This window comes from Melospiza melodia, chromosome 5 (assembly GCF_035770615.1).
Source record: "Melospiza melodia melodia isolate bMelMel2 chromosome 5, bMelMel2.pri, whole genome shotgun sequence".
Lineage (NCBI taxonomy): Eukaryota > Metazoa > Chordata > Aves > Passeriformes > Passerellidae > Melospiza > Melospiza melodia.
Window position 1 is genome coordinate 3,175,631 of NC_086198.1, and position 20,144 is coordinate 3,195,774.

The 20,144-nt window shown below is 37.2% G+C and overlaps 1 protein-coding gene across 3 annotated transcripts in view; it reads right to left on the reverse strand.

Annotated features, from left to right (window-relative positions):
* TLR3 (toll like receptor 3) overlaps positions 1-19,401 on the reverse strand; it is a 34,662-nt gene extending 15,261 nt beyond the window's left edge. Inside the window, exons 1-2 of one of the 3 annotated variants that reach the window (XM_063156067.1) lie at positions 19,301-19,401; positions 19,037-19,089 (exon numbers count right to left, since the gene is read on the reverse strand). In XM_063156067.1, the coding sequence (XP_063012137.1) occupies positions 19,037-19,082 (46 nt within the window). In that variant the 5' untranslated portion in view covers positions 19,083-19,089; positions 19,301-19,401. Of the gene's footprint in view, positions 1-19,036; positions 19,171-19,300 lie in introns of those variants that run through there. The other 2 variants (XM_063156070.1, XM_063156069.1) reach the window with 2 other exon arrangements.
* Between the last annotated feature and the right edge of the window lie 743 nt (positions 19,402-20,144).

Genomic DNA, 20,144 nt, shown 5'->3' on the forward strand with positions numbered 1-20,144 from the left:
ACTTTCCATTTACTGAAATCTCTATCCAATATCTTTTTTCGTCGATTGTTTTTCCTGAGGAGTCACTGTGGCTTCAAAGATCTAAATACTCAGATTCCCTTTGAGCTCACAGAAAATAAGATGCACAAAAGGCAAAAACTGTGAAAGCAGACAGATAGTCCACACTTTGTAATTCCTCATATGCAAGGATGGAATTTGGCTGTGCTGACAGCTGACTTCAAATCCTGTTGACAGCGAAGGGAGACGACCCATCCTTGTTGATCAGCATCGAACTCCATTTATTGATCCAAAGGCACGTTTTTATAACCGTGTTAATTAAGTTCATACATATTGCAAAACTCGAGCTCACCATAGGCCACAGATCAAACACTAACCCCTCCCTTTGTTTTCAATACCTGTGGTTTGTTTATTGAAACCCAGATTTGTGTTCTCACCCTGATATAAAAGTTCTCAAGGCCTCCATGTTATTGAAGACAGGCTTGAGAACTTAGCTGTTTACAGAAACAGGCTGTGAGAATTTGCTCCTCACAGCTGCCTTTTAAGCCATTTCTGAGCAAAATTCTCCAACAAAATCCAAAATTGCTTTTTTCAATGGCCCAAGCACATGTCTTGTCCGCACTTATTTTCTAATGTCTCCCATGAAAATATGGAAACAGTAGCAATGAGTTACTCTTTAGGTTGTTTTTTCTTTATGAAAATAAGTATATTTTAAGCCCTATCAAATTTCAGTGCAATGAAAGGAGACACTCTCAGCTGCCAGGTATTAAAAAGTTTCTCAAGTGTATCACAACAGCCATAGACACGAGTTGCCACATCTAACTTCCCTTACAAGGTAGTAATCAAATCATGAGCATGCTTTTAAATGCAGTGAATATTGATGGTGAACCTTGTGGAAATATCATTGTTTACATGGACTCCACAGAGATGATCCGTCTATTCTATCTAACTGTGTGGGATTTTGGAAATGCTTTGTTTTATTGTGAAAATTCAAGGATATTCGCACATTTCTCCCAACACAACTTTGTTTAATGTGCCTTCTTTTAACTACTGAAATCAACATAATACAATTTTAGTTACAGGTTTGAGGCTGCTGAGCACGATAGCCAAAGAAATGGTAACAGTCCTTATAAAACCAGATTCTGGTATCTGGCGAAGAACTACTTGGACAAAGTTTTTGAAGAAGAAATATCAAATAATTTCAACTTCCTCATTCATGTTAGATTTTATTTTAGCAGTGGTAAACGTGACCTGTGTAATTTTAAATTTAACAAATGTAACACAACAATTATGAATTCAGTAAAAGTATAGGATGAAGGAACATGATTCAATGTTCTTAGAACAAAACTTTGATTCTACAGGTGTTTAAAATTTCTATTTTTAATTCTGAATCCTAGTGAATACAAAAGCTATTTTAATCTAATCAACAGCTTTTTTAGGTCAATTGTCTACAGGGCCATTGCAGCCCTCTCTTTGCAAGACAAACAGAGAGAGTTAGAAAATCATTCACAGAGAAGAAAAAAAAAGAAAGGTCAGCCACAACTACTGGCAAAAATATCAGGCTTTAACTATAATATTGCCAGATTGAGATATGAGGTCCTGTGTGTTAGATTATTACCAAATTCACCTGCAGACCTTAAACATCTGTTGTTTTTTCTAAGATTAAGAATGTGAAAACTCTTATCTATAAATAAAGCATGGAACAATATCTTTCAATTCCTTCTCCTAGCCAGAAAAAGGGCACCAAAAATAGAGAAGTGGGTCTTATTGTAACTGGCTAAATAAAGTACTAGGTTTAACAGTTGATACACATTTACAATTTCATTTAATTATTGTTCCAAGCTGTATGCAAGTAGTGGAAGTATTGCTATTATGGACAAAAGTTTATCTGTTAAAATTTGTGAAATTCAAGGAAATATTTTAAAAACAAATTGTAAGTGACTGGGCCTGATTCAGTGTGTTGAAGCTAGAGACTAGTACAGTTATTTGCTGTATTGCACAAAATGCATTCCTTGAGGTCAGTTTCCTCTTGCCTACAGCTTGTTGCTTTGAGCAGACAAAATAAATTTTGAAACATTTGTTTGTAAATACAAATAGGCATTTGCATATAAATACGTTCCCTTGCATGGTAATAGCTCTACTGTTCTCCATTAACCATCCTGATAAGTGGATTTAATTACCTAATATGCCAGTAACTTGGCTGTAATTTTGACCCTGTGGGGAATTTAATGGAATAACAGGATAACTTTCAGACTAATTTGCATTAGGGAAAGTAAAACTGCAGAACAATGTTAAGGAAGTGTGAGTCACCATTCTGTTTAGCACAACTAAAGCAGCATGCCTGTAACATTGGAAACTGGTTTTCTGTAGAGTTTCTATTTTCTAAAGTATCAGAGGGTGCGTGAGGATAATATAAATAGGCAGTAAAGACAAGAAGAAATCCTGCAGTGTGTGATGCATTTATGCAAACAACAGAAAATGAGATATAGTGCTTAAAAAAAAATGGATCGTTAAAATATGGATCCTTGCTGCAGTAATGAGAGCACCCCAGGCACACAGAAACACAAGAAGCCTGAGGACAAGGGTTCAGGACAGAGTAGATAGAAAAATTCCATCTAAGACTCGCAGCTTGCTCAACAGCAGGTTACATTGAGTAAATTCTGACCTAATTTACCAGAAGTAAGGATTTATCACTCACTGCTAATAACACAGGAAATATGCAAAATGACCTGATGATTGAAGGTCACCAGAGAGACTACTTAAATCTAATTAGCTTTTAATATCTATTGGAAACCTTGTGTTATGCAACCAATCACTGATCATTGCTAATTAAAAAAAAAAAAGATACTGAGAGCTAGAAAGATTCTTCAAGAGATTATTTTACATTCTGCAGAAAATCTTGCCAAGCAACACAGCCAAATAAAACCTGTAGGTGACGATCCATGTCATTGGGATCTGCTTCCTGCTTTTACAGACAGTCTAGATCAGGAAGATCTATCAAACCTCTGCACAGGCCTCTGTCACAGACCACAAAACACTACCTACAATGTGAGGCGCCCCAAACCTGCAGTACAAATTGAAAAGCAAAGAGAATATTGCACAGGAAAACTGCAGGAGTGAGAACATACCTTGACAATGGTAGCATCCCACAATAAGAAAATTTGTTGTAGACCTGTCTATAATATCTACAGGGCAAAGAATTATAAGAGAAATTGTCACATGAAGCAAGACATTGCCTCCTGTCAACTGATAGCTTGCTTATGGTTTACAGATATTATACCACACACTTATCTGAATTGCTGGGTTGCTCAGCAATACAGAGATTACGGCATTACTTTTTCAGGAAACTAAACCTATTTTTAACAAAAGAATGGGAGATTTTAGAATCCCTGTCTTCTGTTTCTCCAAAAAGGAAAATGCAAACATGTAACATGTTGGTCTATTGGTTGCAGTCATGTCATTGACATTATGCACGATCAGAAATTGTCTTTTAAAGATGAGTTTATAGGCTTCTTTTCATTTGATCAATAGAAAACAAGTAAAAACTAGCACTCTGATGTTTTTCTCGATGTGAAGATAGCCTGAAAAAAAAAATCTCTATTCATAGATTTAGTTTATTATTTTTTGTTAAGGTTTCAATTCTGTCTTCTGCTTATTGGATGGTGAAAGCAGGCCTAGTTGTTTGGAAGCTGCTTAAGGAGAAAGCAAGTGTAAAGAGACAGACAGCCAGAGGAAGTTGTGAGAAGAGCATTAAAAACTTTTGTGAAAAACTGTTACATTAATGTTGTAGCATTACAGTCTGTAGAAGCAATGCACAGTGGGGGAAGAAAGGGGGAACTTGCCAAGCAGTGCTTTCTGGACTGTCTAGAAGCCTTCTGAAGCAGCAGTTTCTGCATGTGTCTTGCATGAATCTTGAAAGATTTGAGAAAGGTTTGGTGGGTTTCATCTGCCTGAAGCTCATTGCCCTGACATCACTACTGAAGATGAGGAAAGTAAACCCAGAACATGTATTTAGCCAAAACACCATGCTTATGTTCCAGCTTCCCTGGAGCCCTTCCCTTTGGAATACTGCCTTTTTTTATTGCTTCAGCCTTACTGCAGTTTCTTCACAATGTTGTTCTCCCATGTTTACACTGTTTGTGATCATGTACATGTGAAAATAAGACTTGCATGCAAAGATTATTGGCAGTTTAAATTTAAAACAGGCTGACCTTCTGAAGGTCATCTGTTAGGCAGTAGAAGCCTCTTGCATCCTTGTCCTAATACTACCCAATTGAATAAACACAACTCATCAGAAATTTTGTATTAACTGTCCAAAGATTATGTCTAGAATTATAATTCTACCATTGTATGTGTCTGTCTAGTTAATAATTCCAATGTTTTGGACATCTTGACATTTAAGCGAGGAATGAAGTCTCAGCTTATGTAAGAAGCCTACTTCAGTTCAGGATACATGGCTGTGTCAAGCATAAAGTAGAATCCATATTGGGGAAATAAAGTACACAAGGCTGTGTTGTCTAAAAGTCACTTCACATCAATGATTCCTTTTAATTGCACCACACAAGCTGGGTATGGTTTTATGTTCTTCATCCCAGCTCCTGATCACACTGGGAAATACTTTGTAAAATCAGGGTCACATATCTACATAAACATGACCATAAATCAAATTAATTTCTCTTCAACTGAAGTTCAGCATCTTAAATCTATATACCTAATATCTGTGCCTGTAGTGAAAACAAATGCATGTGTATATATAGCATCAACCAGAGTGTCTCAAAACTCTTATTTGTATCCTCCAAACTACATAACTGAAGTTTCTCTAGCTGCCAAGAATCTACTTTTGAAGTGATCTCCTTTACTGTAAGACAGTGGATACTATGCATCTCTTCTGATTTGAATTCCTTGTGTTATTAGTATCAGGGAAAAATCCAAACAAACCAAAACCTTAAATTAAAAGCACCGAAAAAAAGATTTTTTTATTTGGAGAAACTATAGGAGGTAGTAAAGACAGCAGATTTGATCTCATATAGTACTACCTGGCCAAATATGTAAGCAATTACTGAATAGGTTTCTTGAAATTCCTTGAGATTTTTAGACCTGAAACTATTAGTCACTGCTTTACTATGGCTAATAGCTGAAATACAAATAGATTGATACAAAAATAATGGATCCTGAATACTTTTTTTTTTGTACTGCATTATTTAGCAACTGACCTAATAATGGAACTATGAGAAATATTTTAGGTACCTTTATTATAAGAAAGTTAGGAGAAATGCATTGAATCCCCTTTTCTGTTTGAGAGTAAGATAATTTCAAAAGCATAGAGCTGCAATTGGTGCTGTTGGCATATTCCACCCCACCCCTAGCAAAGAAAGCTATTTATAACAGGAAGTGTCGCCTTGTATTATTTTGAAAAGGCAGCATCGAAGCATCAGGTTAGCAGTTTCACTTACTGAAGGCTTCATATCTGTCAGGGTTTAGTACTCTCAAAGAACACCACTAGATGTCAGCAGTAACTTTCTGCAAAATGCCAAGCAACCGGTTGGTTTCTATTTAGAAACCGGCACAAACCCTAAAAGTAGCTCATGAAGTCCAAAGTTCATTAAGGAAAACGGATCCTTCAGCTGCTTCAGGAATCAGGGCTATATGACTGGCATGATTCCATTTTATTGAATTAAATTTAGAATTACGAGAAATTGCAAAGTCTTATCCTAAGTAACTGAACATTTAATATACATGGAATGAATCGTTTTATTCGGCTAAAAAAAAAAACAAAATGGCCAGGACCAGAGCCTATGGAATCTGGTATATGTACTGCCATCACTACTCATAAGCCGCCTGCTGCTGCTACTGAATTTACCAGAATTCTATCCAAATAACATAAGGAGTAACATATGGACAGAACTGCACTTTAACAGTTTTATAACAGATTACGTCTTGTAAAATTCAGAGGTGTGGCAGTGCTGAGATACCTAAAATACATGGCTTATTATTCCTAAGATACAAGCCTTGACCTTTCCCAAGTCTGCCCAACAAACTATTCATATGATTTTCTGGTGGTAGGTTAATTACAATTATAAAACAAACAAACAAAAACAACAACAAAACACCAAGCCAGAAAGCTGAAAGCACTTGGAAGGTTTGTTGGGGTTTTTTTTGCAACAGACATGACACCTGAGAATTTCTCTTCTGATTCAGCTAAGTGTCTCTTCTATCAGCTTACTTTACTTCCTGCCATGATGATATATGCCTTACTAAAATGCCTTTGACCTGGCTTTTCTTTCTGAATTCTTGTGCTAATTTGTAGAAGCAAGCAGATCTGAACACAAAGTGTGAAAACTCACACTGTAGGAACACTTGGTTTTGGAATCTAGACTTTTGCACTGCTCATCAAAGCCAGCTATGAAATCTATTCTTACACAGTGATGGTAAGTTGTTTTAAACTGGCACATAGGTAGTGGAACATTTTTGTACTTAAATTTCAATACAGGTTACTGTATCTAAGAAGACATGAATTAGAGACAGATGTAATGAATAATTTTGATTTAATACTTTTGTTCCAAATAATTTCAGTAGGAAGTAATGTTATTAGCTTTGTTTCAGATAAGGGTAATAAGGGCAAAATGTGTTGCAAATAGTATGCAGATCATAAGAAATTCTGTCCTTTGGTGTTTCTCTACAGTGTAAGCCTGGGCTGGCAATTTTACTACCCTTTTATCAATTTCTCTATCTTATAGGTGGAGATTAAATTAGGTTTGAATTTTTAGTGCAAACATGGCCACCTGCAGATAGAATATACTGCATATTATCAGCTGTATTTTTGTGTGCAGCCAGGAATGAACAGCCTAGAACTGAACTGGTTTTCCAAATCAGTTCTTTCCATGAGATTTTTCCCACCTGTATTGAAAGTGAACTGACCATGAAATCTAAGGCCTTACCAGTTTCCTTAAGCAGATTATTGTATTGCGATTTTCTCCGTTCTCTCTTGTTCCATTGAAATTACTCTTACAGGCAGTTGGGTATTGTGTGAATTAAGTCCTGTAGCACAGAGAGTATCTGAGTTTATAGAGCACCTGACAGCCTTAAATTCTGGACATTACCATAGTGTCAGTGCTGGTTGAAAGATCCCACTTTGAAATGTCGAAAAATCTGCAAAAGATCCACAATGCAAGTTCTACAGTCCAGGAACACTTCAGGGTGTGCAACAGCTCTGAGCTGTCTTACCTAAGTCACAATGGCTGGACTCATCTCAGCACACAGCAAAACTGCTTGAGTCAAACGGTGCTTCCTTGAGCTACACTGTTCAACTTCCAAATACTCCCTGCTGCCAAGGCCATTGCAGCAGATAGTCAGGAAACAATAGGCAAGAGACAGCAAATCCTTCAAATTGCAAATAAAATCACTTCTGTCAAGAAGCAAGAGAGTTCACAGCACAGTTCTGTAATTTGTCTACTTTGTAGACAACTGCAGAGGCAATTGCAAAAAAAAAAAATTAAAATTATGAAGGGAGAAAAAATATTCACAAGTTTAAAAATAGCAGGGTTCAAATCTTATTGTGATTGTCTATTGGGTTACGTGGATAAATTTTTGGCTACAAAAAGTTATTAGGAGAAAAAAAAGGAAAGAATAAATTTCACAGAATCCAGGTTCTTAAAGCTAAAAATGAGTGTTATGCCTTGAAAAAATGTCTTTTCAATAGGTAATATTTACTTTAATGTAAACAAGTACACAAAGGAATCTAGTGCAGACCAGCAGATCTCACCAATATTGCCAACTGGAACCATGACACACACATAATTTAGATTCTCAGAAAAACTCAGCTTGGCTTGAAATTGACCTGACATCAGGAGTAAAACTTTGGGCTAAGAATGCTTTATTTTGCATGTTAGTCCAATTAAGTTGACAGCTGGAAGCTCTTACATAAATATGACAGCTAATGAATAACCTTCCCTCCAAACAAGCTGAGATTATTTTGGTTTTGTTTTTGTTTTTGTTTTTAAAGAACTATTATTAAAATGATAACTTAAAAAAAAATAGTGAGACAAGCAAGAAAGCTGTGGATCAGGAACATGGAATACACAGAAAATTTTTGTATGTTCTTTCTATGCTTTAAAAATTCTCATGTATTTTTAAGTTATCTCATGCCTCCTTGTTACAGAGCTAATTTTTTGTACATGTTCAGAGTAACTATTCAAAAGCAATTTCTCTCCATGTGAAGCCATGCCCCTCACAATATTGACAAGGTCAGTGAGGTCCACAGGAAGTCATTTGCTGAGTAAGTGCTAGTCATGCAATTTACAGCTGCTTGGATGAGCTGTTTTAATTTACAGCACAGTTTTTCAAGTTGAAAACCTGCTTAAAGAAAAATGCCTGAATTATTCCTGTCACTGTTGTAGTATTCTCTGCACAAGTAGAATGTTATCCAGATTCTTAATGGCAGATACAAGTAGGATTGTGGTTTTATGTATACCAGGAACTAGAATAGGAAGTAGTGCCCACTTCTTTTTTACAGCCTCTTTTCATTCCTGTCACATGTAATATGAGATGAAGAAATAAGATATCAGAGCTCTGGAAGCAGTTCAGGGACATGATTGAAGGAGTGATTAATGCTGTTGCATAGACACGATCTCCTTAATCATTTGGGTACAGAATAGTTCGTGACTCTTCAAAAATACTTATAGCAGACATTAGAACACTGTTCTCTGCCAGTTACCCTGCTTTGTTTCACAGAAGTTTTACATCAACAACTTGAAAAGTTGAAAAGGGGGAGTGAGGGGAAGGTCAAAGGATATAAAAAAAAAATTACTAGTTCTCTTAAGCAAATAAAACACTGTGTGCATAAATACATTCCTGAACAGTGCCTGGAAACACATCACAGAAGGGTCCTCTAATAAAGTAATCATATTATTCATTAACATTTAAAAACTATTCCAGCACATTGCTCTGTGGTATGTTCTCAGCCTGCTTTGCTGCAGTTAAGAAAAGGGTCCAGGGTTCATAGGGGAGGGCTTGTAAGCAGCTCACAAACAACGTGCTTGAAATTCCTTCCTTTTGTAGCAGGAGTGCAAAACTACAGTTGAATAATCAAGCTATTGAACTAGGATTTATGCCAAAAAGACTAATTTGTAAGCTGTGTCCAAAGTGTCTGGGTTTGAAGTGATTTGCATATTTCTTCCTCTGTTATTCTAGGAATGCTATGGGAAACTTGCTACCCCAGGTCTCAGCAGTAGGTTTCTCATGCATACCTTTCCAAACTTGTCTTTGGAAACATGAAAGCAATGAGTGTGACAAGCATCAATGTTGTACTCATGTAGATAATGAATACAGGTATTCATGAAACAGGATTCTAAGTTAAAATTTCTTGCAATGTACAATGAGATTCTATTTATCTAGGTCACATTAAAAACCAATCATAATGATTTATGCAAATGCATAAGGGCTGTGATAAACATAAATAATGAAAGTCTGCCAAATATTTATGTGCCAAGATAAAAGGCAGTCTTATAGCTGTGAAATAGGAAATAGAGATGACAGTGCATCAAATGCTGGGCAGCCATGGGCATTCCCCAGCACAAACTCATTATTCAGTACTCTTCTACAAAGCCTGCTCTTATAACTGGAACTGAGGAAAAGTAGAATTTGACTGTGACACCTCAGTATTCACATTATGGTCCTTATTTCACTGCATAATAAATTCACTAATTTGGTCATGGGAAGATGTTGAACTACCAACTTAAATCACTCATCCCTATGAAATTACTTTCAAATGCTTCTTTAAAGAATGGACAAAAAGTATGGCACAAGTGTTCACTTAACTCCAGTCAAATTGCATTGATTGGGAAAGCTAATGCACTGCAGTGGATATTCAATTTCAGTAAAAGAAGGAAGCAAGAAAGCTAGGCACTAAAGGCACAGTTGGATATAAGTCTTTTTATGTTTTTTTCAACCTACACATACAGAGGTATCTTCTTCTGGGGTTTGACATTTTACCAGGATGTTTTGCTTTTGATGTACTTTACTTCTTGTGTGAGCTGTTATGTTTGTATCTCCTACACAGACCGAAGCAGAACCCTTTGGAAAGAGAGTGGAAGATGTGCTGAGGTTCCTTTCTGAAGGACAAGGGAGCATGCCTAATGGAAAGAAGGTTCAGCACACTGCAGAGTGTCACTTAGTGCTGCCTCACTGCATTGACCTGCCAAGCTCCAGGAGCAGGGAACCTTTCTAGTGCTAGTATGATGGGGATTGCATTCAGGCATCCCTGAGATGCTAAAAGATAACCTGTCACCACCTCTTTTCACTATCAACCTTGTTGTGCTGTGAAGAGCCCTCCTACAAGCACAGTCCAACAAGGGGGTGGAGTTACAGACCCTTAATTTTATTAAAATTATTTTTTACTTTAGAATGTATCAAAAAGATGCTTTCACAGAGGTTTGATGCCACGTTTATCTGCAGAAGACAGAGCAATATAACTATTAAATTCTTTGCAGCTTGTACAGTATTTTATTGTCTTTTACTGTATTTTTTAATTGATCAGCAAGTTTTTCCACAGCTTTGCTGCTTAACCAAACTTATCATACTTTTGTAAGTGTGTAATACTTTGAAATGAATTTAAGGCCCTAAGATAAGAACACTCATCTCATTTCTTGGTAGCAATGAAGCCATACTAAGTCTTCCCCAGCTACACAGGACCTCTGTTGCAAATCTGTCATCACAACAGATACATATGTTGTGGCAAGTGCAACCTAGCTGGCTTTTAAATTCTTTAATTTTCATTTTGATGCTTGAAATGCTCTTGCAATGAAATACAGCAAAGACAGCTTTCACTTATCAAAAGAAATTTTTCACTATATTACTACCCTGGATCAAGCATTAGTAAAAGGAAAAAGATCTTTATAGATGCACGTACACACGTGGCCAGCAAGGATAGGAGAACAGTGGCATTACAACTAATCACTCCAACTGGAAGCACAGCCTGAGCTCATGACCAATGGCTGCATAAAAAAACAAAACAACCACAAGAAGTTGAGTTTAGATATCCTAAACAGGGCATTTGGAGTTTTTTGGACTGAATTTTAAGGGTGATTTTGGATAAACATAACCTTTGCAGAAGCCAAAAGCCCATCATGTGGTTTGGAAAGAAGTATTCAAAGATCATTGCTTGAATGAATTTTGGCAGGGTCAAGGCAAAATTCCAGCAGTACATACCACCAGTGCCACCCACTTGAAGCACTGCACAAATAGTTTTAGAAAATAAAATCTGGAAGAGGCACTTTGTACAAAACTACCAGCCCTCACTTGCAAATTTGCATTTTCTAGGGAGTATTAGGGAAATACACGGTGAAATTAGGATAAAATGACTGTCTATATAAACTCATTTTACATCTGTACTTACCCACAAGTTTTGATTTAAGGTTACAGTATTCAGAACTATTAAGGTCCTAATTTGCTTTTCTGATTCTCATAGTCCTACCCAAATCCAAAGCATTTTGCTATTGAAGCTTTATGTAATCTCTAAGAAAAACAGTATTTTAAAAAGTAGTAATACTTTTTAATGCAAGGGGTGTGCAAAAATCCTTCACCTGAGGAGGAATAACCCCTAGTACCCAGGCACACACAGGGGCGCATCTGAATGGAAAGTGGCGTGGTAGAAAACCTGGAGATCTTCATGGAAAACAAGCTGGACCCAACCTGTGCAGCAAAACTTGCCAACATCTTGAGTTGCAATAGCTAGCAGGCTGATGTAGGCAGTTCTCTCCCTAGGCTCAGCACTGCTGAGGCCACTGTGTGCAATCTGGGCTCCCTGGCTGCAAGGCAGACATAAATATACCGGAGCAGCAAAGGCAATGAAAGGACTGCACATTTTTCACATGACAGTTTGAAAGTACTGTGGATGTTCAGCCTGAAGAAGTATCTGATGGGAGCATGTACAATCCTCTTCTCAGTAGTAGCCAGAGAGAGGATGGGAATACTGGAAATTGTTTAAAAAATGTTTTACTTAGGGTGATGAAACACTGGAACAGGTTTCAGAGGTTATAAAGTCTCCATTCTTGGAGATATTCAACATCAGACTGGACACAGCTAATATCAAGCTTCTCTACATGACCTTCCTTTGCACAGAACTTTGACTGCATAGTCTTCAGAGGTCCTTCTTCCATCTTCAACTATGACTTCACACAATCCGTTCCAAAGAGACCAAGCCAACTTAGTTTCCTTTTGATGTGTTTTCACTTGGTCAAATCTGAGCTTGATTAAAGAGAAGCACCAAATGTACCACTTATAATGAAAGCAAATTTAAGACTCCCTTTACCTTATATGTGTTACACGAAAATGTTTGCTGATAATATTGTTAGAAAGCCATGAGCCTTAACTGAGATCTTTACAGGGTGCTGCTGAGAAACTGAAACAGCCAATGTCAATGTATTTATTTATACATTTGAGCATTATTAAGCATGCATTTAAGCAGAGATAGTTTATGAGTAGACTATGCAATATTGCAGCAAACTCAAATGAATTTGTGCACAGGGGTAGTCTACTTCTGTATTCAAATTTAGATTTTAAATTGAGTTAGTCTTATTCCACCAGGAACAGGGTATAGTGATTCATCTGAAATCAGGGATTAACATCTGCTCCAAAAGTCTAGAATTTTAGCTGTAACCCATTTGTATTGCACTGATAGCCAACGGTGGAGAAATAAATACCCCTTTCAATGTCTGACAGTAGGTAAGAATTAAAAATGTGTCCTAAAGCATGGTATTTTCACCTATGCAGGCCTCTACATAATCTAGAAGAGGGAATAAGTTATATAGTACTTCAATTTAACTAGCTAAAGCTTCTAATACTCTTAATGTCCTGAAATGTGCACTAGAAAAAGGTGAGGGAGCAAGAAGGTTTCCTCCACTGTCATTTTACTCATCATTTTAGTTTTCAACTACAATACAGGGAAACTGATACTATATAGTAAACCATAAAATTAGTATAAGTAAATCAATATTATAGCATTAGAAGACTCTTGGATTTTTATTACTTACATGTCGGTGAAAGCAAAAAATTTTTTCAATTGTAGGTAGAAAATATATTCAAATAAATTATAAGTGATATGTTTCATTTTGACACTCTTCTAAATATACTTGCCATATATCCCAAATGATGCACATATGGGAAAAAACATGATCATATAATAGAATAAAATTCTATATATTGGCAAAGCCAAAAAGTAACTATTGAACTTTAAACACCTGATTGTTCAATAGAAGGAAACATATTTACTATAAAGTTTTCTTTACATCCTTTTATTCTAAAGAAACTTCTAAAGAAACTGATAATGTAACTCCTTCACAGGCAATAAGATGCAATATGATGTCTTCTTTATCAGCAGCAAATTTTTAACTCTGACTGTTCTATCACACAGCAGGAAGCAGCCAACATATGCATAAAGAATCTAATACTTGTTTTGTATTCAGTCCTAGAGCTGGATGTCTCCTGTTCCAACTCTTCTGAGCTGATATTAGCTATTGACTCTTCATGCTGGACCTGGGAGTGAAACCACAGGAAATAGAGCTTTTCTTAGGGTTCTGGTGCTCTAGAACTTCATGGATGCTCCAGTAAATGAAGAAGCTCATTTCAAGTGACTAGTAGTACTGACCAGGCTGGAAATACTTACTGAGCAGAGGAAAATTAAAACTATTTCCTTCATTCAGCAGCATTTATTGAAGCCTGTTGCAAGCAGTTCCATAGACGCTCAAGAGAAAACTTTGCAAGACTTCTATTCAACAAAACCTGATTGTGGGATGGTAACAGCTCTCTACCCAGTACCTTATTGTATTGTAAAGGCTCAACACAGCCCTCTTGGAATCAATGGAAGTTATACCCATTTGCATCAGCAAAGGATCTGTCTGCAACTATTTAGTGATCAACAGCAGCTCAAGTATATTCTAAAGAACTTGTTTGTTTTGCATTCTCTTGACTTTGAAAACCGTTCAGTTCACGTATAAAAACTTGTACTGTTCAGGAACATGGATCTATTTGCAAGAGGTGACTCATGCTTTTGCTAGGAACAGAATTAAAAGTAAAACAAACTGAACTTAAGTTAGAAAGGAAATAAATGCACTGGCAGACAGAACTAAAAGGCCCACTGATGTCACGCTATTAAGTCTTAGAAAATTACTCTATCATTCTGCTGCCTGTGCCTAGGATTCCTTCCTTTCTTCTTAATCTCACTTTCTGGACATTATCCAGCTTACTTGATTCACCTCTCAACTTGTAGCCTCTGTCAGTCTTTAGAAAAACAAGCCCTTTGGATTTTTTTTCCCTTTCTTCTTGTTGCCAAGGATTCTGTTTAAAAAGCATGCTTGCTTGACTTTCAGGAATTTGCACCAATATAGAATAGCGATGAGTTACAGCATGTTCAAGAAATGCACACACTTCCAAGCACAGAAGGAACTGATGACCAACAAGGCAGCTACAGTATTATGGTGTGTATATTGCACCATTTCCTTTTTATCAGCAAGAAGCTTTATAAATATTTAGTTGTATTTGTTTGAAACTAACCAACCGAGATCCTAATAAGCCTGACAAACATTTCAGTATGTGTTATCAAGTAAATTATTACAAGCCAGGTGGATATGAAAAGTATGTCTGGAAAGTTAACAAACTCCTGCTTAAAAACAATACCACAAAGAATTTCAGTAGTAGTCATTTTTCATGATAATCCTCAAAGCAATTGGGCATGCCGTCAAACATTAACTTTCAAGGCCATGTCTTGTATTTTATATTCCAAAATTTCTCAATAAGCTTAAGCATAAATCAGATTTTCTGTCTTTAAGGGAAAGGAAGTTTAAACAAGATGAGACAGACAGAGAAGCAGTCTACCTTCAATTTTTTGCATCACCTAGGACAGCAACCTGTGCCTTCCACAAAGTGGGATTATCCTATGCACCTCACTTGACTGTTTGTCCCCATGTCTTGTCCTAGAACTATCTTTCCCTCTGGAAAGTTACTAAATATTTCCAGCAGAAATTCTTGATGCTGAACGTCCCAGATCCCTGGACACAGCTTGAAATTAGATTTATATCCTCATCAGCCATTATTATTGGTGCATGGACTTAGGTGAAAGGCAGTAACAATTTCCTTGGCCTTAAAGCTTCTTCTCATCTTCATTAACACAACTTCCATTTCCCTGGCATCTATCTAATTATAATCCTGATTAAGAATAATGCTTCAATTTTATGGTGTAATTCAGACACTGATGATCAAATGGATTTCTGTTGGGTTAGAAGCAAATTGAAAATCTGCTTCAGAATAACACTCTAATCTAAATAGAAAGTTTTTTATGTTAGTTATCCCACTGTCAGATGTGTATAACTTCACTACACCCTCCCCACCTCAAGAGTTTTGCGTAGGTAGCTTCCCTAATTGTGAACACTTCTTTAATTTAATAGAAAGGAATCCACCTTGCTGATAAAATTGTCGGTTATGGAGATTAGAATAATGCACCTCAGTTTTTCTCCTATCATGTCACAAACTGCTATGTGTGTACAGTTCAGAACATTTACAGAACATTTTCAGAAGAGATATGCTTACTGCACAGATCGCAAAACTCTTCACTGCTTCATTTTGGTCTTTGGCAGGGAGAGAAGGTCAAGACTGTCAAATAAGCAGCTACCATCAGAATATGGATTTGGCCTGTGGTTCATCCTTTGCTAGGACAAGAAATTCTTGGATGGTCAAAAGCAGAGTGCAAGCCAGGTGAATTACCTTGGCAGCCTGGGATATGGTCCATAAACTATTACATCACTGTATTTATCTAAGTGTAAAGTTATGCAAGGAGTACAAGCAAACACCTGGGCATAGATAAAGCCTGCTAAAAGCTAACAAGAGTTTTCCCTTTTTGCTGGACTCAGAGCTTTGATATTTTTCCATTGTCCAAATTATATAAAATATTTCAAATTTTAGTACTGCAGGTTATGAAAATTTTTTTCTTTTCCATTACTCTTAGGGAACTTCAATGTTTCCTTCTAAAGAGAATTTATTAAATTAATTGTTGTGCTGGAAAAAAACACTCAACTCAAAAACACTTTCCTAACCAAAATATATGAAGATGCATTTACTTCATTACCATATTTCACCTGATTTTTCTGTCCTTGAACATGACTGCATTTCATTCAGAATTTCATTCAGGCTTCCTGATGTCAGGTAAAATCTTGCCCAGGAAGGGTTTCATGGAATCAAATTGCTCATGCATAAATATGTACAGGGTATAATATATTACAGGGTATCTCAGCCTACCAGAATTTTACTTGCTCTGAGTTTCAGGGTACTAAACTACATCCAGAAGTCCTACAAACTGTTTTGTTTGATGGGTGACAGAGGGGTTCAGCTCCAGCTCTCAGGTGAGCAGGTGCCTGCACTGGCTTGCTAATTGAGGCTAAACCACAAGGCTTGGCTTTGAAAACAAGACAAAACACATTGAAAAAATCAAAACAACTTTGAAGCGACCCATTGTGAACAACACTTAATCTTGTTTTGCTCTGTGCCAACAATCACTCTGGGAAATATTTTGAGGATAATAAGTAATTTAGGACACTGTTCTCAAATTATACTGTGAGTTATGAGGATGTGCTTTACAGAATTGAAGGCATCAAATATGGAAGTCCCACTTGGTTTTCTATAGAGAGAAAATGAAGCTGATAAATTGAATCAAGATGGAAAAACGGAAAAGTTATAATTATTCACAAAAAAATCTCCTATCATTCTTTAGTGGGGATATTTTCAAGACACCATTTAAGATTAATCCATCATCAATAGGAAAGTTTCATACAGAGAAGTGCTTATAGCAAAGTCACCTTCATCTTTCAGAGTAAGAAGGCCAATTGTCTTCAAATATGTGGCCATCAGTCACTGTTGTTATGAAAAAATCTCTGAACCTTTTTGCATCATTTTGAGGTACACCTTAGCAAACACAGCACTCCAGCTGTTGAGAAAACATTATGATGTCTGCTTTAATCTTTCAAAAGCAATGCACAACAAAAGGAATTCTGGTAAAGAAATGGGACAACAACATAAAGTTAAAATTGGTGTGTGCTTTACACACATTTACAGTCTTACTATCTCTGCTGTCACTGTTCACATTACCTTGCAGCTACTAGCAATAGCGAGAGAAGTAATCTGGAGACATAGGCAGAGTCCATTGATTTCTAAACACGTAATTAAACACATTCCAGGGATTTGATCTGTAATTACGACACACCCCTGAATCTTTCCTTTCTGTTATGAATTTTATACCAAAATATTATTTAATTGCAGTGTAAATACCTTTAATCAAGCACAAACAATTGTAACTGTGAACACCAAATTTTGTCCCTCATTTGGTGTTTCTGTTGGCTCCTGCAATCTTTTACATGCTGAAAGGTCAGGCAGGCAAAAACTTTGTTACAGCTCTATACAAAGAGTTATTGCTCTTTAGAAGAGTCACTACTGGTGGTATGGAAAAGTCAAGATGAAAGTACATTTGTCAAGATGAAAGTATACATTTGAGGGTAGTCATCCTTTTCATCCAACTATTACCAAAAGATTAGGCAGGACAGAACACAATAGACCCTTCAGTCAAAACAGGAGATGCCCAAATGCAGCTTTCTATGGAAGCTATATTACTGCAAAGTAAAGAATCTGTAAATCTACATTACCCAATTCAGAAAGTATTATTTTAAACCTTTTTGGTAACAATTTAAAATTCTTAAATTTATTCGGTATCACCAAAACCAAATGAGGGAGCAGAGAGGCTATTTTCTTACTAAAAGTAAAGTAAAAATGGCAGCAAAACAGAATTACAAAAACGTTCTGCTTTGAGAAGGAAAGACACTTAAAAGATTGCATAAATGTCTAAATTGCCTTAAACATGTTTATAAGGTGCCCTCTGTAATTTGTGCTTCATCCTAGCCCCAGGAAAGATGATGTTGTTCACATATTTTTATGTTGGGTCACAAAGAAGGGGTGTTTGCTGCAAATCATTGATGGCTATAGGAAGGCACCTTGTGTGTGAGGCACTGCACAGTGACCTCACTTCTGGACCATTCACCCAGACAGGATGGCTGATGGCAGCAATACCTCCTTTACATAAGCTCCATTTTGCCATGGTTCCCAACTGAGTCATTCACAGACTGCTGTCTTCCTAGCAGGCAAGAGCAGACCTCCAAGGCTGGCTTACAGCTTTCTGCCTCCCCCACTGAAAACTTTAAGGGTAGGCAACAGATTGTTCACTCAGCTCCTTTTCTGATAAAAAGCTCTGGATGATGAAAGCAATCTGTTCCAATTTTTAAAAATCCATGTTAAACAAAACAATTGCAACTCTTCCTACTGACTGCTGTGTCACCAGCTATATCTGCAGCCACTGAAGTTGCCCAAGTGTAGGTGTATTCACAAGCCTACTGCATGAGCAGGATTACCATAGCAATCACTGCTCCCAGAAGCACTACCTTGAGGCATTTAAAGATAAACCTGGTTTTGGTGGAATAAAAATTTAGCAGTAGATGCCAAAATCACAGCAGTCCAGAGTGCACCACACCAGGCAGAATCAAGTTTAACACCTCACAGGGCACTTCTCTGGTTCAATAAACTGGGCCAGTACCTGCATTGCAGGATCTAGGTCTACAAACACAGCACAGCTGAGTAATAGCCCAGCAAAGAGAAGTCTTTAAAATAGTGCTCACTGAAACTTAAAAATCAGTGATTGCAACAGGTGACAGATCCCATCTTTACCTGCTGCTGCAGCCAGGCACCAACATGTTAATATGCCTAAGAAAATCCCAAATAGCCATACAAAATAAATTAATTTAAAACAATATTATCTTTTAACTGCTATGACAGCACACACAGTATCTCTAAAAACCAATAAATCCATACAGTTATGAATTGCAACATTCAGCAGGAAGACACTTCATAGTAATTCCTCTAGTGCTATTACTCTTGGTAGGTTTTCAGAAGGTTGAGCCTATAACCTACATCTCAAGTAAACACTAATTAGGTGTTAGAGTACCATACTCACTTGTCAGATTTTCCTCCTTCTCTTCATTCCAACTTTTGCTCACCATCTATTTCCTCTACAGCAAACAAAAAATTTGGACATTATCAGTCACCTTTACCCTGTCTCTGAGCTCCCCAGGTATAACAGTGTGATTGGTGCAGCCAGCAGTATTTGGAATGAAAGTAGCTTCATACCAATCAAGTTAAATTATAACCCATACTAGCCTCAGTCCAAATTCTAAAAAGACCACCAGTGTTAGACAGAAAAACATCAGGGATTCCTAACCTGGGAACTATAGCCAGCTGCAACACACCAGTAGAGCCTTCCAGGCATCACAAGCACTTGCAGCTTCAGAGAATCACCCTGCAAAACCCAACTGCACTGCTTGGTCCTTCTAGTTCCATCTGGATTGGGCATTGAGACAACAGGAAACAAAAATCCCTGCTGAAGTGAGGTGGCTGGAAACAGGTAGGTGCTGAGAGGGGATATGAGCTGGCTGGGCATTGGGTAGCTTGTGTCTCTGCTAGACAATAATAAAGCAGAGAAGGATGGGAAAGAGAAATTACGTGTTAAAGTGTAATAGTCCAAAAAGCATGTGTTCTAAAGCAGGGAGTCAGAAGAGAATAGTCAGAGTAGAAGCTGAAATCTGAATTGGGCTACAGAAGTCTTCTGTGAACTTGTTTTAAAGTGGGTATCAAGTCTTTCCAAAGGAAGGTGGTCAGTTTAAGCATAAAGGAGGCAGCTAAGAAATGTAGAACTAAAAAAGTCTATGAATGGTAAGATAACACATGATTTTAACTTTTTCTAAGGTTGGTTTTTTGTCCCTGTAAATAAAGCTAAAATGTGGGGAAGAGAGGTGGGTAGTAAACTAAGAAGGTCATGCACAGAATTTCAAGTCATCCCTCACGCAACTTGTCATTGCTCCAGGCACCTGCCACTCACAGGCACCCATGCCCACTTGCTGGAACGGCCTTTTTTCAAGATGAGACTCCCTCAAACATAAATCGCTGCACTCATCACACTGTTGTTGCCTACAAGGCCCACACTGCAAATGGAAGTTGCACAAAAGCAGTGGTCACTCCAGAATAAGGCTTCCTCCTTGTCCCACAGAATGTGCCTTTTTGCACAG